The following is a 24,361-nucleotide window of genomic DNA, read 5'->3' as shown; positions in this document are numbered from 1 at the left end:
AGATAAGAAATCGCGTAAATAACCAGAGCGGCCAGCTGAACTTCAGGGCATTCGGTAACTCAGTCAGAACCACGCTGCTCAGCCAATCATAAAACAATGAAACTTGCACTTCTTTCAACACGCTTTACAAGAGCTACGTGTCGAGTGAAAGACATGCCTAGTAGTAAGATTCAGGTAACGTGCCCCTCCACATCATGATTCTCCTCTCCTTGCCGAAATGTCATTTTCAAATCCCTGTTCCGCCGCTTTTTGGTTCAAGTATGGTTTTTTCACACTCACACTCCCGTTCTACGATGATTACAGCCTGATACAACCACCAAGCCTACTACCCAAATGTCAGTCCCTGCATCCGACGCACTCGACACCTCCACCCCCTTCTTCAAAGACTCCAAAAACCGCATCCTGCAACTTCGAGGAGTCAACCTATCCGGCTCGTGTAAACTACCCATTGGCAAGCCATCGCATGAACCAGCTGGATTCTTTGATGATGTCAATATAACTTTTGTCGGAAGGCCCTTCCCGCTTGATCAGGCTGATGAGCATCTGTCGAGGTTGAGGCATTGGGGGTATAATTTCTTGAGGTATTGTGTGACGTGGGAGGCTATTGAGCATGCTGGACCGTAAGTATTTGCTATGTGTTGCCGTTGTAGTCACTCTTGTGGTTGTGGTTTTTGGGTGGTTGACAAAAGTTTGGTTTCTATTAGCGGGATATATGATGTTGAATACCTGGATTACGTGATTGCTGTTCTAAAAAAGTGCAGAGAGTATGGGTTTTATGTGTTTATAGATCCGCATCAGGATGTGGTATGTGTTGAACTATTGGTCACGATATGTCAATCAGTTTCTCGTGTTTTTGCTGCAGTAGATTGTCAAGCCTAAACCTCATTTCAACCCATCTACTGAACTAACCAAACTCTGTATTCAATAGTGGTCACGATTCTCTGGTGGCTCAGGAGCACCAGGCTGGACATTACGTCTCGCCGGTTTCGAACCATCCAATTTCCCAGCAACAGGTGCAGCCATAGTCCACAACACATATCCAGACCCCTCAAACTTCCCACGCATGATGTGGCCATCCAATTACGATAAGCTAGCAGCTGCCACCATGTTTACGCTATTCTTTGGTGGTCGTATATTCGCCCCCTCATTCACTGTAACTGAAAAGGACTCGACAACAGCTGTAAACATACAGGACTACCTACAATCGCACTATATAGATTCCGTAATGCAATTGGCGCAGCGAATACATGATGCAGGTGGATTGGAAGATGTATGTGTGATTGGGTATGATACGTTCAACGAGCCACATCATGGATGGATTGGAAACAAGAATCTAGATGTGATACCAGACGATGTACTGTTAAAAAATGGGCCAGTGCCGACGCCGTTTCAAGCAATGTGTCTTGGAGAAGGGATTCCGCAAACCGTACAGTCGTTTGGTATGAGCTGGCGAGGTTTTGTATCCACAGGTTCGAAACTCATTAATCAGGACGGGACAAGAGCATGGAAGGAGTCTGCATCGTGTATATGGGCTCGGGAAGGTGTATGGGATATAAAAACTAGGACCCTTCTTAGGCCCGCATATTTTACCATGAACCCCAAGACCGGAGCACTAGTGGATTTCTATCAGGATTGTTTTAAGCCATTTGTACGTGCTTATACAGCAGGAATCCGTAAAATCCATAGCAACGCTGTAATACTAGTCGAACCTCCTGTAATGACCGTCCCGCCTACACTCGTCGCTCACGATGGAGACCCAACAACCCGAATAGCATATGCACCACACTGGTATGATGGTATAACACTCTTCAACAAGGCCTTCAACCGCATGTACACTATCGATGTCGTATCTCTAAAATATGGATTGATAAACAACCCCATCCTCGGAATACGATTTGGAGAAGCTGGTATCAAGACATGTTTTAAATCTCAGCTGGAAATGATTCGTAGATATGGTGAAAAGGCAATGGGTAATGTGCCAACTGTGATGGGAGAAATTGGAATACCGTTTGATTTAGATGATAAAGCTGCCTACACGAGTGGAGATTACTCTAATCAGATTGCTGCTATGGATTCTAATATGTATGCGTTGGAGAGCACGATGATGAATTTTACAATGTGGAACTATACAGCGGATAATTGTCACAAGTGGGGGGATAATTGGAATGGGGAGGATTTGTCATTGTTTAGTCTATCCGTACGTGCTGTCAAGGTTTTTTTGTTGCATGGTTTATTCCTTAGCCTCCATCTAACATGTCTTCACTTTTCTAGACAACACAAAAACCAGTCTCACCACTCGCGAACGTAAAAGTCACAGCAAACGGCACGCAATCAACCAGCTCAACAATAATCGAAGAAGTCGTAATAGACACCACCCGAGCCAAACTCGTAGCCGACGACAACAAACTCGACGAAGGTGGTCGTGCCCTCCAAGCCATAGTCCGTCCATACGCTATAGCAACACCAGGAATACCAAGTAAATTCGCCTTTGACATGCCCACTCAAACCATGTCTTACACATTCGCCAAAGCCACACAAGCACCAACGAGTAACATCTGTGAGATATACATCCCCCGCCGTCACTACCCGACTGAATACGATACGGAAGTGCTGGTGTCTACTGGAACATACGAATTGGATTTGCTAAAGCAACGATTGTACTGGACGGTAGATTTAGATGACAGTGTGGTTGAGTATACGATTGTGGTTAGACGCAGGCCGTCGGTAGCTGCTAGTCCGAATGGGACTGCCAGTACCGGTACTACTACCGCTACCACAGCTGCTATTCCAAGTAAAATTGCTGACAGCCCAACAACGACGACTACAGATCAAGTTGATGGCCGTAAAATCTGTCCTGGATGTGTTATATTTTAAATTTTGTAGAATCTTTTGCCCTGGTTTGAAAATAATATTAATTGCTGAGTTTAGTTTATAATCATGGTATTCAAGTGGTTTTTTGGAAAGCTGGTTGGGTGCCAAGTTATTGTCGTTAACGCTGTCTAACCCCGTTGGCTGTCAGTAAGGTTGGTCTGCTCTGAGGTAAAATTGAAATCGAGCTAAACGCCCTATTTTGAATCCAAGCTTACGCACATCATTCGTATAGCAATAATGTTGACTATTGGGGTATCGCATGGAAAAGCCCACGTGAATACGTCAGAGCCCGGTCACGTCCTGCTTTTTCGTTGAGTTTCATATCGCCTGGAATCACTACATATGGGGTGGATGATCAACTAGAAAGCAAATGGACTTTTATTCACAACAGTTATTGCTTAAAAGGCCCTCGTGGAATATTTAGAACGATGTGTTGCAAGACTCTCGCCTATCTTTCAAGCCTTTTAAACCCTGCCATCTCATGCTGCTTACATGTGATGTTCCTACAATCACTTCGTATGGCTTTCCTCTGTCGCTTTCCAACATTGCGTCAAAAAGACAGAGTTTTCTTCGTCTCGAAAGCAAACATGAGGAGGTTGAAGACTCCATTTTCAAAACAATGATGGTCTTATTACAGTGAAGGACATGTCGTTATCGCTATTGAATTACGTCTTGACAAGCCTCAGATAATTCAACAGGTTCCTGAAATCCCTTCAAAATCACAGACTACTGATTATCAATGGCCAGTGAGCTGAATTGATAAGAATCAACGCCGACGATGATTGCAAGCAGCAAGTAGCAAGAATCTCGAACAATTTACAGCTGAGACATATGGCATTGCAAAAAAGACCTTGTTCATTCTTGCAGTAACATTCCAGATACTACAGAATTTTTAGCTAGTCGGACGGCAGGTTTACGTATTCTATTGGGGTCCAAAAAGCAATGCCAGATGGTAATTAAATTGACTGCCGACTGTTTCTCGTCTCAAACAGATATGGCGAAGACCCCAATAACGTGTAATGTGATACGGCAACTGAAATTTTCTTCAAACAACAATTGCTCTAGATCTGGAGGCTCTGGCCCCAAATAGATTACGTACCATAGCACATGGACCACCAGGAGTCCTCTTCTCCTCCTACATCCTGAGGTTTTTGCTCGACTATGTTGTCAAAATTATGAGTAAACGTCAAGGTTGTGAGGATGAAGAGACCTTGGGAAGCAATTAGTGCACTGTAGAATAGAGTTGAATCACGTGTTGATATATCGCTGATAGTCTACATTGACTCTGTAACACATCGAAAGTATTTAATTTGGCTGCGTTTGCGCCTTCCGATGCGAATATTCGCATTTAGCTATGTAATCTATCTGAGAGGCTATGAATCCGATAACATTCGTAGCAGCCGAGGCTGTGTCTTCGCATATCAGACCTCTAGGACGTCGGAACATTTGCAAAGAGATGCAACGATGCAACCTCATATATGTGGGCTTTCTCAATTCCATGTAATAACCAGATGGACCCACAAGGCCATAGAGAGCTACGCTTCATGATCAAAAACGTCTCTGCCATGTGAAGATAGTTTATGAGCATGGATATATATACAGTATTTGCTGTTTTTCAAATGAGGGTATGAGAAGAGCACACAAGTGTGTTCCTCGTTCAAGCACTATTTAGCAGCATCTGCTAAAGCCGCGGCAGCAGCCTCCTCTTCCTTTCTAGCCTTAGCAGCCTTCAAATACAAATCATCAGCTTTATCAGCAATAACTTGTCGCGCATCAGCGTACTCCTTGGTAGCAGGTATCGAATAATACCCTAACTGTGCCATATATTTCTATCATCAAAAATCGACGTTAAAAACTAAACCAAACAGATCTCTGCTCGAGTCCAACACTTTACCTTCTGTACAGAGAGACACTCCCTCCACGCATTCTTCTGCACCTGACAAAACGACGACCGTTCCATAAGCGTCCCATTCGACAAACAATTCTGATACATCCATCGTAGATCAGCACAATTGGATGCAGCATACGTTTCCATATCTTTGGATTTCTGGTCTCGTTCACGAGCTACAGCCTGTAGTTGGTCTAGCTCTTGCTGTATGGCTTGTTTTAGAATGTCTTTTTCTTCGTCGGTGGTTGGGGGGCCTGGTAAGGGATACCAAGGGTTTTCGCCTGGTGAGATGGCATTGCTTGGTTTAGGTGCTGGTTTTTAAGAAAATGTTGATGTTAGATGTTTGGATGGTCGGGCAATGAGACGGATTGGATTCAATTGTGTGTACATCAGGCAATTCAATATGTAAATCAGACCATAAGTCAAAACTAAGTGTGTGGTGAAAGACAAACTTACCAGTTTGCTGATTTGAGCTTGATGCTTGAGGTGCATCTTCGGCCGTCTCTGGCTTTTTACGAGAGGGAACAGCTTGCAAGCCGATCCAACGAAGGATAGTATCGTATGCTTGAGAGCCTGTTGGACTGGGATGGTTGTCTGCCATCTTGTTTTGGTTGTTGACAAGATTTGCTGTTTTGAGAACGCGAAGAGCTCAGAACGCGTAACCTACAAGGTAGAGAGCAGGGTTTTCGTTTGAAGGTTTCTGGACACTTATATATTTAGGTTAAAACCGAGCAAATAACCACGAACAAAATAATGATTTTTCATCGTCCTCTCGCTCCTCCATTTGATACTAGCAACACACCCTTCGATTTCTTCTTCTTATTCTTCTGTCCACCACCTCCGTTACCATTTCCACTTCCTCCTCCATTCATACTACTATTACTTCCACCAGACTTGCCATCCAGTACAGCAGATTCTAAATCCAAGGTCCAAGATTCAGCAAAGTAGTCTTCATCATCTGTACTATTGTTACTATATTTCTGTGGTTGATTATTGGGGTTGGAAGCAGGAGGCTTTCGTACCCATGTAGCAGTAGAATTCGTTGTGGCCATACGTGCAAATGATACACCTTCAAATGGTGGTGTGGTGCTAATATTATTGCTATTAGAGAAGGTCGGAGATGGAGACTCGGCACGTCCAGTGTTGAGATCTTCATCACCTAATTCACGACCAGGTGGTAATCCCCATTCGTCACCTGTAGGTATGTATCGCTCCAAGTCACTTGGAGAGACACGTCGCAGAGCGGGCATCAATGCTGAATCTTCTGGTGGTGAAGAACGATGATGTTGGTGTTGGCGTCGACTATTACTATCGGTTGCCAATTCGGCTCGTTTGATGGCATTTAATCTACGATTACGTTCCGACAATTCTTTAGCAAATTGATTCAATACGAGTTGTGATACAGCTTTAGCGAGATCCACTTCACAAAATGTGACATCACATGATAATGGCAGATGGGCCAGGTATTTACATCGTTTACGTAAGTCATCGTCTACGGTACTTTCACGTACTGATAAAACACCGACTTCAAGATATTCCGGGAAGTTTGAGTATTCACCGTGTTCACGTAACAAGATTTTGATATCCAACGGATGTAAATATACATGAGCACCATCAGCTGATTGATAAAAGTAGTATGCATTATCTCGCGGTGGCTGGGCTGGCAATGGATCTCGAGATGAGCCAGGTGTTGGTGGTGTTGGAGTTTGTACACTAGGTGCTTCGGGAGAAATCGATCCTGTTGCTCCTACTACTCCTTCAGTGGCGTTGATTGGAATAGGTATGGGTGCTGTATTATAATATTCGGACATGGCACTCAACACAAAGGATGGAGTTACGCTCGATTCTTCACCATTGCTGCTTAGTGGTTGCTCACTTCTACTATTGTTATTATTAACAGCATCGGATCCACCACCTCTAGACGGCGAGACTGTGCTGCCTTTGCCTTTCTTGGAGCCACGACCACGTCTATCTGGTGCATTGGAAACTGCTTCTAAATCTGCCAAGGCAGCATCTACTTCTGTACGGGCCAGATCAATATATATACCCTCTTCGGTATCTTGAGCTGCCAAAGAAAGGGCCATCAATTCATCTCGTTCACCTTCCAGCAATTTACGTTCAAACCCAGCTGGTGAAGCAACGAGCTTGGCAGCCCTTGGTGCATCATATACATTAGGAGGAGATGACGCGTCGCCTTCATCCAACCATACTTTATATTGTACACGAGGCAGGGCCACGGTAGAGTTTGCCATACGTTTCATCAAGACTACACGCAAACCAAAGCCTTCACTGATACTTCCAGCCTTGACTTCGGATACTTCGTCAAAGCGGACACTTCTCAAGTCTCTCGAGTAGATGGCATCGTAGCATATGGGACATTTACGCCATTTTCGATCACCTAGAGCGAGATAGTGCAAGACACAAGCGTGACAAAAGACATGCCCACAACGTGTGACTTTGGCAGGTGCCGGAGGCGACAGACATATAGGACAAGTTGGAGAATGAGGTGTGGGAATAACCTATTGCGTATTGGAGTGTCAGGGCATGGACATGATTGGGACATTTAGCTGATAATTTGTTAATAGAAGTTGCGCCGTACCACTTGCACTACATCCTTCCACTCGACCAAAATGTCTGGATCAAACAAGTTGACTGTATAATCACCCGAGTCACGCATGACAAATCGGAAGCTAATTAAAAGCTATCAGTCAAACGATGTGGATGATTTAAGTCTATGCCAAAACTTACTTGGCATTGACAAATCGTTCCTTGTTGTAAACCGTAACTCCAGATGAGCGTTTGCGACGAGGCGATACAGTGGAGGATGTGACCCTTTGACGTTCAGGAAACGTAAAGTTCAACAAATGGTTCAATGAGACCTGTCCCCTTTTGTTAACATTTGGAAACTGCACACCAAAAAAAGCCATTAACGTTTGTATGACAAGCAATTTCTCAACCCCGATTCAAACTCACATCAAAAGCCATTGAATCAGAAGGAACTTGCGAAGTAACTGACTTTCGCTTATCTTCCTTGTCTGCTTCTTTGCGTTGAGAGCTTTGATGTTTACGAGGTCGTGATGACGTAGATGAAGATGATGATTGATTAGCAACGATATTTCGTGCTGGTGGTTGAGGCGAAGCGCTGCTTCGTGATACTTGTTTATCGGGTATGGCGATGGGAGCCCGCGAAGGGATGAATTCAGGAGCAGCAATGTTTCTCCCCCACCTATTGAGCTGGTTGTTACTAGCCATGTAATCGTTGGATGAAGGATCTGCCGTGGTTGGAAGCTTTATGTGATGGAGATGAGTAGGATGATGATTAAATGTTTGGTCTGCGATACCAAGACGCGACTGATGGTTATGTGGTAATGGATGCAGCCACTCGTGACGGTGCGGTGACTGATGCGGATGGCGGTGGGCGAGAGAAGGTCTCTAGCTCTGTTCTGGTTATATGAGATTTACAGGAAACTATCATGATGGGCTAGCGAGGATACTATTTAACAAGAGGCCATGCTTTCAATGTGAGGTAGAATGTTGTTGGATATCAATGAGTGGTAGAGAAGGTAGAAGTGGAAGATATATAGACTGATTCCTTAGTATCCGTGAGTGAGAATTGTCTACTTATTCCTATCATAACACGGTTCAATCGTCAATAATTTCATCAGATTCCGAGTTTGAAATGGGGACTCACTCTTTTTGAAAGAATAGTAAGACAAACACTCGAAAAGACTGCTGGTATGTGATCCTGTGCTTAATAGCCTGCTCGTGGACGACTTTTTGTTCTTATATGTCTCTCTCTCGCTTGTTCACAACAACCTTTGTTGATTTGTGATGTTTATCCACGTGGTAGGCCAAAAGCATGACAATGCCAGTTGAGCGGCTGCATTCGGACAAGGATGGAAACCACGCATTTCGCGTATTTCGCGTCTTAATCCTCTATGCGGTACCAATCAATGATCACGATGAAAGATAGCGACACTTTAGTACGAAAGAACTGACTTTCTCGGACTGTCACCAAACACCTACGTTTCAATCATCGTTCTTCATCACGATCAATGACTGTCTGACTGTCCCGAATTCCAACAACTCAACTTGTCCCCTTCTTCCCTTCTTCAAATTGCCAATGCAACCACCAAAACAGAAGCAAAACACACCCAAAGTGGTTGTCCAGCCCTAGAATTCAAACCAGACGAGTGCAGCCCCGTTCTTTAACGAATGTATGTTCTTCCAATAGATACGAGAAGCAATACTACTTGTGGTGCTAAATTACATTACATGCTAGTGGTTGGCCTCAAATCAAACAGATGCTAATATCTAATGTCGGGTTTCACAGTTCGCTATGAGAGCCTTCGGTCTGAGCTGTAGTATATTCATCTCCAGCAGGCTCCTATAAGACATATACATTAGCGTCATGTCTCATTCGTCCAATGTCCAACTGGACGTTCACTAGATCAAAGCACCAAACAATTCTCACTGATGCCGACACGGTCTCAACAGTTTCTGGCTCTGGAACCACTACTTCAGGTGGAAAGATTTTGTCTTTCAATCCAGCTATGATGGCTTCAATCTCATGCGGCTGGAACTCAAAAACGTCGTCCCTTGCTTTTTTGTTCTCGGCCGAGCATGCTATCACCAGGATGAATGTTATGAGCAACACTATGAGGTATGACACTCTGGTTCTCATCGTTAATGGTTGCGAATTGTATGTTGGTGTGTTTTCTTGCGTTTTTGTAATTGTCGGGTTGGACAGTTGAAAGTTAAATCACATATCAAGTTATGGAGACTTCACCCATACCTTCTCTAGAGAGATTATAAGAGCATCTGCGCTTTGATAGACTTTTGATAACTGGATTCGTGAAGAACACTTAAAATCAATTGTCGATCAAGGTGTCGGTCGCTTGTGGCATCTCTCGTCTTCTCCAGCCCATTTTATCTCACCACGTTGAGTGTAAGCTGATATTCAATCGTAATCTTTTAATTGGATGATGGAAATGCGCCTTTTGGAACTGGTATTTGCAATCGCGACCATTTGTTATTCAAAAGTGATTCCCCTCTCACCAAATCAATCTGCTCTAGCTACGCGGCCTAAAACGCCATGTCGCTACGTGTGGACTCGCATCTTACTGCCTCTGCCATCCAACTTTAATATGCTGTTGATGAAACAGTGACGCTAAGGGAACAAGTGGTCATGTTTTGGACGACAGGAGAGAGTTCATGTTTCCCACTTGAAATCTGCTTTCTTTCGAGTCTCCAACTCTGTGTGATATATAGATACAATTGCTTTTGCGTCAACCAAGGTATGTTGTTCACGTCGAAATGGTAAAGGCTCACATCTTCACAATGAATCCAACTCACTCTTTACTATTAACAGTAATGAGACTAAAGATGGGTAAAGGCGTGGAAGGTATACACATGAGGAAAGACATATCTGTCGCAGAGGTATGATGCCATTACTCAGCTAGGAGTGTCCTGTTTTGCTCTTGACTTGAAAGTTAATCTCTAAATGTAGATAACGAATCGATATCAGTACCTGTACTATCAGTAAGGAGAGACATGAGATCATCAAGATTCAAAAGGAGGAAGTTGTAAGCAGTGAAAGTTGATCTTCCATAATGATGCAGAGCCCAAACTCGGTTTTTTTTGCTTGTAGAGAACGGAAATCAGCACCATTGTACTAGAACTGAATTCTTCTCATCAAGAGCAAATGTCGACTCTGGAGAGCGAAGTTTTAAGATTGCAAGAATCCTTGGGTGGGAGTCAAACGACGACTTTGTTGTCACATTATATATTCGAACTGTAGGACCCCTAACTTTCTGCATTTTACAGCATCGACACTCAACATGGGCAAACTTAGAATCGTACAACTTGAAAACACCGAACTGTATGTCCACAGTTCAGAACCAATCAAAAGAGTTTGACCAAGTCAGGTTACAGCAGCAGAATCTCGATGGTGAACCGTGAGATCCAGTGATCGCTTTGATGGAACCTTCTCCGTGCCTCCTGAAGGGTTTTTTGATCGTAACTGGCGGACGAATTACCTCATTCCAATTGCAAGTGAACGAGACTTAAAACAAACGACTCTCTATGCAGAGTTATGAAAGTGTGTGAAATGGTCAGAGACGCTAATGTATGAGAATACTCCCATCTATAAGGAATTGAATGAAGCCAAGAGGAATTGGTGAGACTTTGCATCAGAATGGGTAAATTGAGAGACTTCGATCAGACCTCCCGCTTTCGGATTTTTTGTCCCGACACTGAGCTGTGTTATTATCATCCTCTAGTATTGAGACCAGTGATTTGAAGCTATTGGGAGGGAGCGAGGTCGAAAAGACTGAACTGAACGTACAATACTCTCGCTTAAGACCAGATTGGTGGATACTGAAGCTGCAGGTGCTGAGCAATTGCAACTTACGGCAATTGAAAAGAAAGGACTTTGTGCAGAGGGGGGGCCTTAAGTTTTCATGTCAACAGCTGGATTCATCATCGCTGAGTTGCTGCCTGAGACCGAAGCTCTTAAGTGTGGAGAGTGGTCTGCTACGTAAATCGAGCCTTATGTAGGTAGCACCCAACTATTTATTATTCTTGACTGTCACCACGATGCGTCGGTAGAAGGGAATCACATCACTGGAATCAAATTTACACAAGCTGCTCAGTCTGAAGTTTGGCATAATTCAAATCAATGGAACATGCAGCGGATTATGGGACAACACGAAAGGGAGCATTCCATTCAATAAGAGCGCGGTTGGGGGTTTTTTTTCGCTAGCGAAACAGTGTGTGTCAACTAAAACCCACAAATAAAACAGGAACCAAAAGGACTTGGAAACGGAGTTTTTCTTCGGAGCAAGAACAGAACCGTATACCTGCAATTTTAGGGCATGGCACTGCTAGTGTCGTGTCAAGTGTCTTCATTGTGTAGGAAGGTAAAACAACAGAAAGCTGAAGAGTTAACGTGGAAGGGACATATAGGCTATATGTAGGACAATACTCCTTACTGAACACGTAAGGTAAGATCGTGTTTGATCAAATTTAACAGAAAACGTTTTAATGAACAGTTTGTCAACTGACAAATGATATTGGAATAGCCCCTCTTAGAGCTACCGGATTAGCTCCGGTTTACAATAGACCTTTGATGTTTTCTATAAATGGCAAAGTGTGGAATCGTAATACTGTTTCATGCTTGTGTCAGGAACTGACAGTTCCATGCAGCGTTTTCACAGTGTTTGCAGGGAAGTGGAGTGAAATTCTGAGTCCTCATAACTATTCAATCATGCTCTATCGGCATTATATTGGTGGTCAATTTCCGCTATTTGTGATATGCGATTGTTGACCAGCGCCATAGCGTACCGCAGGCGTTGAGTATTCCAAAGTCGACATGATTGGATGTTTGGATTCTCTCAATACACAATATATTCCCAAGAAATCCATTTCATGACATATTCCGTTAATCACCAACAATTTATGACATACCAGCACACTTGAAGATGTTGGCAGACCGAAAACCGACTAAACGGTTAATTTCACATATGGCTAAGGCAGCTGAAATTACCGTCAGCCAAAAGCCAACTGGGAGGAAGTGACGCTAATTTGTATAGATGATGCTAATAAGGAGCGCCTCGCGGCGATGTTTTGGCTTCTTAAGTGCATTTCATTGTGTCGAGACAAGGTATCTCCAGAGATGGTTCAGGTCAGTAAATCGATATTCCAGCGTTCCTTGTGTCTTTGCTAGGAACGGATCCCATTTGTCTTGGCGTTCAGCAAAACCGATAGCCCATCGTAGAAGCCCCACATTACCATGAAATGTAGCAAACACCAAACGCCACTATTGCAAATGGATCTGTTGTCGCTTTTGCGATGAAAGTCCATTGTTTCGGAAAAGAAGAAGCGCACCAATGGTTTAAAAGCCTTCTACTTATAGATTTCTTCGTGTAGACGCAGTGTGTGTGATGAACGTGTTTCAATTTTGTCTGTTACATTAGTCGCCTGAAAGTCAATGAACAATAGGAGGGGAGGGCTTCTGATCGTTCATTGGAAGTCCATCCATCCACAAAGATTTCGAACATCGTTTACCAAATTGTCATTGGACACTACAAATTCAAAACCACTGTCAACCGAGCCATACTGCGGAATAGATAGTGCCATATATGGCATATCATGCATATTTATAAACTACCAAAATCTCCTTGCTGAAACCCCGACGACCGGTGTGCGTCCTTCATCGAAATGTGCTTCTATTTGTGGCCATATCGCTGACCAAACATCAACATCATCCTTTCCCTCCATTGCCTCCTGGAACTACTTGATTCACCTGTAGCCTGCTAATACTTCGGACTGGTTATTGTCTTCCTTCCAAGGTAACCTGGACGCAACGAAGCCTGCACCTTCCTTTACTCTTATCGTACTGTAACTAAAACAATCCACTCTCTTAAGAATTATAGATATTTGTACCATGCTTCAGCTAAACATGATCCCCATCGTGGTCCTAGGCTTGCTGATTCCTTCGAGTCACGGTTACAACTACAAGGACAATATCGTATACATGCGAGGATTACCAGCAGGTGTGTGACGAGTAATGTAGACAACCCCTTTAAATATTACCAAATGCTTATTTCTTATACGATTCTCTTTACAGATACTTCTTGCACCCAAAATGCTGATGGATCTGCAACTTTCAGCACTTCGTTCCTCGTGAAGAGCAAAGGTGTGTGAAAGGCTTTAACCTCTAGTTATTCCGCCACTCACCACTTTTTGTCCTTGCAACTTTAGGCTCACAACCTAATGGAGACGATGGAGTAGTTGTCTCGTTTGCTTGTGCCAACACAGAGCAAATCAAGTCTGGACAAGATTGGTACAATTGCAAGAACCCAACAGCAGGCATGAATGGCACAGTAATGATGTGTGGGCTAGCTGATGATATATCTCAATACGGTACGAGTATTTTCAAATTCTCTGTCGTGTTTCCAACTACTCTCATGCCGAATCATCTACCTTTTTCTTACGTGATTTCACAACTTTTACAACCAGGCGGAACTCTCACTTGTCCCAAGACACAGTGCACTGATCCGGCACCTTTTGCGATGACCGCTGTAGATAACACTGGAACCAACATGCCTGTAAGTTTTGAAACGACCTGGTCCAAAGCTCTTGAACTGCTTGGCTCACGCGCTCCTTTCCAACAGGTGGTTGGTACGCTCGTCGCACCAAACCTTGAAAACAAATGCAGCGCTGGCAACACCACTGTCAATATTGTGCAAATGAATCATGACTACTTTTGTTGGAATGGCGGTAATCAGCAAGCAACCCGATCAGTCGGCACAATTGTCTTAGTGAACTGGTAAGTTTGAAATGTTGTTTATCGGTAGATGAAATTCTAAACATTCCGAATGCCAACACTTGGTTACTTATTTCTTAGCAAACGTCCTTCTGACCACTTATCAACCATCATAACCACGTGGTCTCATCCTGTAACCATTGCTAAGGAAACATTTGGTATTGGAAATCCAAAGACTGACGGCACAAAATTTACTTTTGACGTTCAGAAGGGCAGCGTTGGTGGTGGAGGTACTTGAAATCAAATTTCTTCCCTTTTTCTCTCACTCTCACTTATGTTCATCGTCTTGTTAGCACTACTCACTGGAGGTGGTCCATGTTCATCAATCGATCCTAAGACAAACCATGGAATCGAGACTGCTGGTAGGGGTTTTCGTTTTTTCTGAGCGTATGTGTCTATCAAGAAAAGGTACTGACACTATCTGCAATTGATTAGGTCAAGAGTTCAAGATGCTTTCTTGCACTGCAACTCTAAGTGGCAAGGATGTTCCCTGTACTGTTGGGTTTGATAACATTGGGGGAAACACCAAATACTATCAATGGATAGCAACCGGCCCAGACCCATTCTTGCTTACTGCTCAGGGTGCTGGAAAGACTGTTAGTTGCTGATTGGTTTTAGTATTTTTGGGTTGTATGAATGTGTTTCTGCATCACCATAAAACTATCATCTTCCTTTCGTACAACTTTAATCCAGTTTGCGTACTCAGTTCTGTTGCAGCAGTCCAAAACTGCCAACCCAAACTGTTATGATACGAGAAATGAAGTAGTTACTTTACTGTTTATTACTCATTAGTTACCCTGTTTGGTATTGTATGTCTTTACACATAAGATTTTTGTTTTGTGTTGGTATATAAATCATTTTGATGCGGGCACAAGTGCCTTTGTTCTGAGAGACGTTTCATTGGCAAGGACTATCATGATGCCAGCAAAGAAAGCAGTTCCAAATTGGAACCATAGCATAATGGGATAGCTTTTTGTGGCATCCTACATCACAACGAAGTCACGGATTAGTATACGTCCTTGTAATAGGATATTTACAAGACCAAGACACACATATTCCCAACCGCCACCCCAAGAAGAGAAAGCAGCTCCAATCTGATGACCCAAGAATGTTACAGCTGTCAGAGTTCCCAACCATTTAGTTCCGTGGATATTGGCCACCATACTTGTCGTCAGAGGAACGGTTGTAAGCCACACACATCCCATTCCAAGCGAGAATATTACAGTGTACGCCACGGTTGTGGGAGTCAAGATAAGAATCAGCTACAGTTTGCGGTCGTTAATAAGGCTGGCAGGACGAATAAAGTGGATTTGCTGGATACAAAAGGCAAACCTACGATAAGAAGTGATCTTATAAAGTATGTAGCAGCAAGAACTGGTTTGATCTTGATCCATGTGACTCTTCCAGGCAAGTATCCTGCCAAAAATGTGCATATTGTCGAGCAAATACCAATCAATGAGAGGGCCCAGGACGCCAAACTAACCAGAGGTAAGTTGAGAAGAGTTAGCGAGAACTTGGCTTGATAGGAGCGTAGGGAATACCTAGAGCTTATCCCATTGTCTTGGAGGAAGGCTACCAAGTTTGAAGAGAAGAACCCAATGTTTATACCGCAGACAGTAAACGCCAATGTGACGTAGATGAATGGTAGATGTGTGAATGCCTCCCTGGTGGTGTAAAATGACGTCAGGATATACATCGGATCGGGACGAAACGTGGGAACGTACCATAAAGCTTCCTTCAGTGTTTGAGGTTCTGGTGTTAAGAATTGTGCCTTTTCGTCTGCATCTCGTTTCTGCATGGCCTCTAGCTGAAGATCAGTTTGTTCTTCGTCCAAAACTGGTTCTTCCTTTACTGGAGCATCGCGTCTTCGTAACAAGAAGGCGCACATTGGAATGATGCTTGAGAAGCCACAGAATACCCATACAGCGTTCTGCCAGCCAAGGTTGGTAATCATGACGTTAGCAATTGGTGCGAAAACGAACTGTCCAAGTTGACCAATGGCAGAGATGAGACCTAGATTAGCGTTGAGTACGGCGATCAGCCTCGAGACCTCACCAATGAAGGATCGAGAGACAGCACTGAAGCATACCAAAGAGAGCTCCTCTAGTCTTGACCTGATACGATGCAGAGTACATTCGACCCACAACACCGAGTAAAACAGAAAACTGGTTTCCTGCACCACCGATTCCAGCTAGTATACTGTACAGAATAGGATAACCGACTTGACCCAAAGACGCAGCTTCAGCCCAAACAGCTATACTGGCGACAGCAAACAGTCCACAGATAAAGACTACTCGAGCTGCACCATGCTGATCAGAGTAGACAGCGACAAACGGCTGAAAGATTCCAAACAGGAGATTGACGAGTCCAATAGCCAGCGTCAAGGTAGATCTAGGCCAACCCAAGTCCTAGACGAGTAATGTTAATGTGGATGATGAGGAAGAGAAACGGGCAGTTTTTGCTGACATGTAGGTGAGTTATAAACAAATCCACGGGTCCAACAGGTGAGTTGGTCCACGTTGTCAGGTCATACCTTTTGCATTGGAACTACGAAAACACCAAGAGATAGTCGCATTCCAAGCGAGAAGAAAGCCACCTTTGATTCCAAGTAAGAGGAAGAGTTGGTGTTTGGTGGAATGATGTTGAGTAATCATAAATCCATGGATGATCAGAGCTACGCAAGGCTCGACTTACGACACTAGCAGCGATGACGACCTGGACAGCAGGAGTAAACCATTTTAAAGCCATGTTGAAGACAATGACTAGGCTAAAAAGGTGGGTTTGACACTTTAGTTGGTTTTTGTTGTTTCTTCAGTCCGATGCTTCCCATTAAGATCACAGTGTGCCAGTGTACCTCTAACCAAACTGCTACCAGCTGACGCTTGTAATAAGCCCGTTCAGACCTGCTTTAGAGTGTAAGGGACTACTAGACAAGTGTGTGTGAAACCTGCTGAATCAGCTTTTTTTCCTGACAATTTCAAATTGCTTTGACAGGCCAAAAAGGAGAGTCAAATGACACTTCCAATTCTCACCAAGCGTGAGGCGATAGACGCGGTCAAGAAGCTAGATGCCCAGAAGACGGATCTCGAGCGACAATTGTCTGCTCTGGAAGGAACTCTTTCAAGTGTAACGACTTCTTGTGGTTTTTTGTGTTGAATGAAGGCTGACTCTAATATCCATATAGCAAAATGTTGGAATGAGTGAGCCACTAGTCGACAAGGATGGATACCCTCGAGCTGATATCGATGTCTATAATGTCAGGCAGACAAGGGCGATTATCATTCGTACGTTTTCTAAACATCAATAAAAACAACCGCCACACTCGCCAACCAGCCATCTATTATAGGACTCAGGAATGATTATAAAGAGCTCTTGGGAAGGGTCGACAAAGCCCTCATCGCCATGCATGCAGCACCAGACGAGAACGGCGTCGATGTTGAAATGAAGGGCGATGAAGTGATTGCGTTCGCAACAGTGAATGCCGTAGCTCCTGATTCTCCTTCATATGCTGCAAAACTACAACGTGGAGACCGAATCATCAAGTTTGGAACACTCACTATTGATGCGTTACGCAATGGATTGCAACCATTGTCACAGTACACCGAGGCAAACGAAAACAAGAGTATCCAGCTGCTTGTTGATCGAGATGGTACTCAGATCGAGTTGAATCTGACTCCAACCAAGTGGTCTGGTCGAGGATTGCTAGGGTATGTTGGACTGAACTTGTTAGTATTTGCCCAGACTAACAGTGCTTACTTGTAGATGTCACATCGTGCCAATATAGCGTACCAGTTCATATATTGCTCTGTAGATTGTTTGTGAATATACATAAGGTGCAAGCTTAGTGAAGAAACAGGGTTGGAGTGCTTCTGTCGAGAGCGATCTATCTCACAAGTCGACAACAAAGTACGGTAATATCCACCAATTTTCCATAAGGATTAGTATGTAAGAAACGCGGTTCGATCTAGAGTTGCGGTTTCGGTGTTCTGTTCCTCAACTTGTTGCGCAAGCTTGAACCACAAACTTGGAAGTCACAACCCCTCGAGCGTTCGCACTAGAGCCTTGACTATTAGCATCGATCTGTAAGGATACCAGTGTGGTACACAAGGAACCTCGCTGAGTCAAAGTGCGTAAAACTGCAGAAGTTTTGTTTGGTGAATTTGCCGTATGCAATTTTCCAAGTTTTCAGCCTGTCAAGCGTAGCCTGATACTGATTCTCCTTGAATAATTCGGTTTCAAATCTAGAATTGTGGAGATCGTACTGCTTTACTCCTTGCTAAACCACCAAAACTCGGTGTTGCGCCAACACATCTCTCATTTGGAACTTTTGTCATTGGACGCCATAATCCAAGGCTTCAGCTTCTGGAACTTTGAAAATACGTACGTTTAAAATGCACTTTGCGCTCTCCTCGACTGAACTGTCTCTGATCCGACCTTCGATCCAATTCAGCTCAGGGACAAAATCATGAGGCAATCAGTCTTGTATCATTCTCCAGCCTCCTTTTATTCTCGTTTCGCAAGACTAGTCCTTGCTGAATGTGATGTGGACTACAAGTCTGAAATCGTTGATATCGATGGTATGTACTGGGAATGCGATCTTTTGACAAAGTGTATGGGCGACTTTCCATCGCGACTATAGTAGCAACTCAAACTCATTCCTCCGTAGCTGCTCAGCATCTGACACCAGAGTACCTTCACGTAAACTCCCGTCTGACAGTCCCGGCTATGGAACTCGCATACCCTGACGAAGAAATGGACGATGAAGAAGCTGGTGGTCCCGTTTTGGATGACAGCAGATCAATCATGTCTTACTGTAAAGATATACAGCCGTCGCTGTTTCCTACTGGATGGGATACATGGATTCATTTGTTTTATCAGTTGCCGGCAGTCCCGTGGTCGATCGTCGCATCAAACAATACGCAACAGCTCAAATTCCATGTCATGAGGGAGCACTTGTTGCAGGAGATTGTACAGTTGCGGAAGGATTTGGGTGTCGCGGAGGATGAGTTGACGTGGGAGTCGTTAGTTCAAAAGGTTGGTGCCATGTCTTTTCCAATTACCAATGGAGTTTGTCCTTACACTCAAGTCTTTGCTAGCACATGTTCCTGTCCCGTATAAGCAAGTCTCGACCAGAATCGATTGTGAACAGATACCAAGAATCCATGGATTTGGCATTAGAGAAACTCGAAGGCCACTTACTAGGAATTGAAACAGATTACGTGTTGGGAGATGACTTCTCTATCGTTGAATGCTGTATGGGAACAGTGCTGTATCAAATGGAAGAAGCTGGACATTCAGATCGTTTTGGGCAAGGTACCTACCTCTCATTGCTCTTTCGGGTGTTGAAAGTCTTACGTAGCTGACGCAGATTTCCTTACTAGCTACCAAACAATACTATGAGCTAATAAAGACACAACCAAGTTGGAAGACTGCTATTGAAGACTATAAAACTGATTTCTCTCTTGAGAGATTGAAACCTGCAGTTCAAGTTCTCGCTGAACTTCGAGAGCAGCTCACGATTAATCTGAGATTAAAGTTGTAATTTGAAAATACATTTGATTAGTTTCAGTTCTCATAGATCTAGCTTGTGAGTGACAAATGTTTGCAATCATTGTGAGAAAGCATTCTTGATAAAAGTACGGCCTGAGTCAAGATCTCTATACGTAAACAAACTTTGACTGCTTGGTACGGTCTCGAATGAATCTTGTGCGTACTTTGACGCCGTGGAAGTTGATACGATGAATCCGAAATTACACAATCAGTCGGAATTCAGAATTGTGAATGCAAAATGGATAACCAGTACACGATACCATGTTTGGTTGGCGTGTGACGCTCATTGCTGGCGGTGGTTTAGGGCCTTGGGTTGGGAGTTTGTTGAGCTCTCCAGAGAACTTTCTGGGTGTTTTAAGTAAGGAAGATCTGGCGAAAGATTTCAATCCAAGGGTAGCTTAGCCAAATCCTGAAGGCCGATCGTTAGTTTCAAACAGTTCCTGTGTGTAATTTGACGCTGTTGAAACAATTGACCATAGGTGACTGCAGGCGTTAAACATAAGAAAGTCAGCATGATTGGATGTTTGGATTATCTAAATACATGATGTCTACCAATTAGATCAGTGTTTTGATGTTTTCTTTTAATCTGCAACAAGTTACGACACAACAGCACCACTTGTTGAAGATGTTGGAATCCTTTTGTATTGAGGATATCCCAAAATTTCGGATTCAATCAATGGAGCGAGGAATACTGAGCGGCGGCTATTGACCTTACAAACACCTTGCTCATTGACAGTTCCTTAGTCTTCGATCAATAGAATCGCGTTTTACCTTCTTGCTCTGCCGTTTTTCTACATTGCGTCCATTAAGTGGTTTGCCTAGCGAAGTTTGTTCCTTACCCGCAAAAAATCGCAAAAAAGATGACCATATGAGCCAACAAATGGCCTTACGACAATGACAGACATGCGCGCAAGTCTAGTCATAGTTCATTCAGTTTTGCAATGTGGTTTTTGGGTGTTTGGCATATAATGTACGAATGATTTACTTACTGGAATATTCTTTATTAGCCTTCGAATGATGGCAACGGGCGGTCGCGGGGTCCGACGTTTTCTATCTTCGCAACCAGCAGAAGACGGGAACGAAGCATTGGGTGTCCTTACGGAAGGCAACGATGTCATTTCAGTACCTAAAAAAGGAAAGAAGCGTCAGAAGCGCTTACAAAAGACACTGATGGTGCTCAAGTACCTGAAAGCGGTCAATAAGGATCTGATGTGCTGACAAAAGGCACAGATGGCATTCAAGTGCCCAGGCTTGGGACCTCCTCTATGGCTGGGGAGGATGCCACGTCAACTCAGCATGGCAAGTCACCAGTACCACTTCATCTCTACTCTATTCTTTGTTGAAAAGTGTCTTCCAAGTCGTCAAAGGTTTGCTACGCTCAATGAACTTCATACAATACTAACATCTTCAAACTTCATCAATCCTTTAATAGGTCCTACAATCCCTCTCCGACAGGACCTTGCTGTTATACCACCCTGCTACCTGCCACGCGACCCTCTGCTACCTGTGACGTGCTTACGGATAGTGATGCTTGAAGATGAGATAATGCCAAGAGGATACCCTGTGCCCATTGCTTGGCCAGGGGATATTACGTTTCCTGAAGAAGCTGACGTGAAGGTTAGTCTTGTAGTGCTGCCACCGCTACTGCTAAGCGGGCAATGAAAGATAATGCTCCCAGCGGTAGTGGTATTAGTAGTGCTCCGAGACTAGTTGAAGGGAGAATAGCAGGTTCTCCTGGCAAGATGGGTGCCAGGCGAAAGGGTATAGGATAACCGGAAATATTGACTTAAATTGTAAACAATGTAAAGCGTTTTGTAGGCCTCATTGTAGTTTTTGAACAAAATTTATCAACCCCATCGTGGAGCATTTGTTTACATGAAGGTACCCGGAGCGAAAACCCACGACTTAAAACCTTTCGAGTTATGCTTATCAACAACTACGGAAACGAGCACAAATCGGAACCTGTCATGCTCATGCAGCTCCTTGTTGAATCAAATATAATTACAGCTGTACGAAGCAATGCGACTCAACCCATCCAAAGAGCCTACTGATCCTTTTTGACGACCTTCTTGCGACTTTTACGTGTTTCCACCTTCTTAGCTTTGACTAGCATTCTTGATACATGTCTAAGAAGCAAAACAACAATCACCAATAGGTGAAAGATCATCGGTGATGCGTAAAACACTGCTAAGAAGACTCCAGTCTTGTCAAAGTAGTTGACGTCTCCAGTCCAATATGATTGCCCGAGTAGATTTAAGGGTTGATATAGCATGGCAAGTGCAGCTAATTGTAGGAAACCCGAAACAAGTTGGAACATATCTAATTGTGGAATTTGCATCTTGCCCCTGCGTGCAAGAGCAATATAAGCTGCGCGAGTGCTTACACATGATAAGAAAATTGCTCATAGTCCATGTTTGCGACGAGCGTGTATAGATAATCCAAGAGAAAACCAAGACTTGAAATGCAATCAAGCTGATGACCAGCGGAGATTTGAAGTTGATCTATGGCAGTCGATGCAATCAGTAACAGTTAATTGCATTAGATTGCAGGTTGAAATCATTAGAAACTGGATTGAAACTCACTGCTTGGCCAAATTGCGTCCAATCTTGAAGAAAGTGAGCAAAGTCCAATTGAACACGTTGAAACAGCTCATCAACGGGAGCTGAGAGTGCTTCGAATGCAGATTCTAATCCATCCATTTATGATATACTATGATGAGTACTTATTAACTGATGTTTCTACAGGGTCTTGCTGTATCGATGTTTGGAACATTTGGATCTGAGAATTGGACATTCAGGAAGTCACAATATATATCAGAATCTTGACGTGCTTGGACCGAATTCGAATATTCAGGAGACAAGTTCACATTCTTGTCTCAATCCAAACACACTCGCTTACTCTTGATCTACGTCATTCGCTCGCGAATCCGAGAACTAAGAACAACTGGAGAACAACACCTATACAACGTAAGTTTGAAGACTGGAACTTTGTATTCGCAGATTTGACGTGAATTATCGCTTAAATTAGTGGTTCAAAGGTCAGTCTCACATTCTCACCTCAAACTTTATTTTGAACTCTCAATCTTTGTATTTTTTCAAACCAAAGGTCAGAAAAGATGCCACATAAAAACATTTCAACGAAGTAAATAGCTGGATCTACGAAAGATGAGACTACTCTTACACCTTCCTTGACTGATCTTCAAGTCAGTCATCAACACGAGCTCTCACCTACTGAATTTGACATTTAATAATCGTACGGTCGCTTCATAGGCAGAGTTGGAGGACACTCTTCCAGTCACCGGTGCTGCGGCTCGCACTGTAAAGAAGGAACTTCAAGCTGGAGGTGTTTTTGTTGAAAACGTAAGTTCATCTGGTTGTTTGATCGACAACATTTCGCATGTACCGTTCACTCACAAATAACTGTTAAAGTTTCATGTGCCTGAAGAAGCACTACAATCCATTGGATCAAATACAAGTATTGGACTCATGAAACAACCTCAAAAAGGCGTGATGGTTGGTGTGAGTGGTGCAATGATGTTGACAGGTGATGCAATAACGTCTTCGAACTGATGCTTACGTTGTTTTTTCGAATGAAGGAGAAAGACGTCTCTACTCCTCTTCCTCGCTCACGTCCAGCCATGGTTCCAAAGACTATGGTGACTGAATCTGCTCCCAAAGTAGAGCTATCCCCAATCGTGGAAGGTGCTTCAGAAACAGAGCAACCTTCCATGCTCGAAACAGAAGGAAAATCGGGATATGAAGAGCAGCCTTATGAAGCAGATGAAGCTTATTCTGTAGGGGAGATATCATCAGAGAGTAGTACCAGTTTTCAACCCGAACTCAAAGATAAATCGGTCGCTCAAACAGAAGGTATGCCAAAAACTGAAGACCAACCCTTTGAGGGATCACCCTTTTCTGTTACTGCTCATGCAGCAGTTCCAGAAGAAAGGACGGGTATTACGGAAGGATTGGTAGTTGGTGTTGCTGCTGCACATCACATTGGTCTTCATCCTCTCGCATTTGTGCGAGGTGATTCAACAACGACACGTACTGGTGGTATGGAATCTCAAACGAAGTCTAGTGGTGTTGTATTGGACTACGAGAAGAACGTATCGATACTTGTCCCTGCTGGAACTGCCTTGCCTGAAGTTGCCAAAATATTTATGATGGAGGCTCTCTCCTCCTCAGACACACCATGGTCTTGGTATGAATTGTCTCAACGTATTCCAATGCACTTGTGCACGAAACAAGATGCAGAAATCAGTGAGTGATTGCTTGGTGGGTGTTACTCGATAGTTGGTGTTCACTCATGATGTCCTCCTCCTTTAGAAGTGACTGTCTACGGTCGTCCTCCACTTGAAGATGTGACCATGGTGGTTATTGACCATTTGACGTCTGAAAAGCACACAGAGGAAATGTCCTCAAAAGAAGAATGAGATACGAAATGAGAAATAGGAAGAATTCATATGAAGTTTGTTTTGTCTTTGCTCAAAATACAATCTAGGGTAGCTAGCTTGCGACGAACGACGTGTGCTGGCGTTGGAAAACCAGCGAGAACTGCGAATCCAAGAATATTCAAGATTGAATCCGTGATTAACGCGTTATTATCCCATTCACTGACATTTTACATCCTTTAGAAATGAAGGTCAAAGTCGTCGGTGTATATAGCAAACAAGTAACTTTTGGCAAACTAAGCAAGAAAGATCTGTTGAGATGCGGTCAGTC

General features: G+C 43.6%; 5 protein-coding genes across 5 annotated transcripts; 3 read left to right on the top strand and 2 right to left on the bottom strand.

The window, feature by feature from the left end:
* Window positions 1-153: 153 nt before the first annotated feature.
* Window positions 154-2,874, top strand: SmJEL517_g00430 (uncharacterized protein; the record flags this gene model as incomplete). The annotated part of the gene is made up of 5 exons (XM_031166359.1): window positions 154-174; window positions 304-620; window positions 705-804; window positions 929-2,197; window positions 2,272-2,874. 5 exons carry the CDS (start codon window positions 154-156, stop codon window positions 2,872-2,874), a joined length of 2,310 nt encoding a protein of 769 aa, XP_031027534.1.
* A 1,661-nt stretch (window positions 2,875-4,535) lies between these two features.
* On the bottom strand, window positions 4,536-5,360 carry SmJEL517_g00429 (uncharacterized protein; the record flags this gene model as incomplete). Its single annotated transcript, XM_031166358.1, has 3 exons — window positions 4,536-4,700; window positions 4,766-5,070; window positions 5,216-5,360. 3 exons carry the CDS (start codon window positions 5,358-5,360, stop codon window positions 4,536-4,538), a joined length of 615 nt encoding a protein of 204 aa, XP_031027338.1.
* A 160-nt stretch (window positions 5,361-5,520) lies between these two features.
* Window positions 5,521-8,011, bottom strand: SmJEL517_g00428 (uncharacterized protein; the record flags this gene model as incomplete). Its single annotated transcript, XM_031166357.1, has 4 exons — window positions 5,521-7,278; window positions 7,359-7,449; window positions 7,508-7,638; window positions 7,733-8,011. The coding sequence occupies 4 exons, from the start codon at window positions 8,009-8,011 to the stop codon at window positions 5,521-5,523; spliced, it is 2,259 nt and encodes a 752-aa protein (XP_031027339.1).
* Window positions 8,012-13,220: 5,209 nt separating this feature from the next.
* Window positions 13,221-14,695, top strand: SmJEL517_g00427 (uncharacterized protein; the record flags this gene model as incomplete). Its single annotated transcript, XM_031166356.1, has 8 exons — window positions 13,221-13,314; window positions 13,389-13,457; window positions 13,523-13,684; window positions 13,781-13,869; window positions 13,936-14,090; window positions 14,169-14,317; window positions 14,381-14,449; window positions 14,523-14,695. The coding sequence occupies 8 exons, from the start codon at window positions 13,221-13,223 to the stop codon at window positions 14,693-14,695; spliced, it is 960 nt and encodes a 319-aa protein (XP_031027336.1).
* Window positions 14,696-17,099: 2,404 nt separating this feature from the next.
* Window positions 17,100-19,629, top strand: SmJEL517_g00426 (uncharacterized protein; the record flags this gene model as incomplete). The annotated part of the gene is made up of 7 exons (XM_031166355.1): window positions 17,100-17,213; window positions 17,272-17,371; window positions 17,434-17,794; window positions 18,543-18,664; window positions 18,727-19,121; window positions 19,184-19,400; window positions 19,469-19,629. The coding sequence occupies 7 exons, from the start codon at window positions 17,100-17,102 to the stop codon at window positions 19,627-19,629; spliced, it is 1,470 nt and encodes a 489-aa protein (XP_031027337.1).
* Between the last annotated feature and the right edge of the window lie 4,732 nt (window positions 19,630-24,361).

Source organism: Synchytrium microbalum (genome assembly GCF_006535985.1).
Source record: "Synchytrium microbalum strain JEL517 chromosome Unknown SmJEL517_scf0002, whole genome shotgun sequence".
Taxonomy (NCBI): domain Eukaryota; kingdom Fungi; phylum Chytridiomycota; class Chytridiomycetes; order Synchytriales; family Synchytriaceae; genus Synchytrium; species Synchytrium microbalum.
Note: the sequence above shows the minus strand (reverse complement) of the source record. Positions and strands in the feature narration are given on the sequence as shown.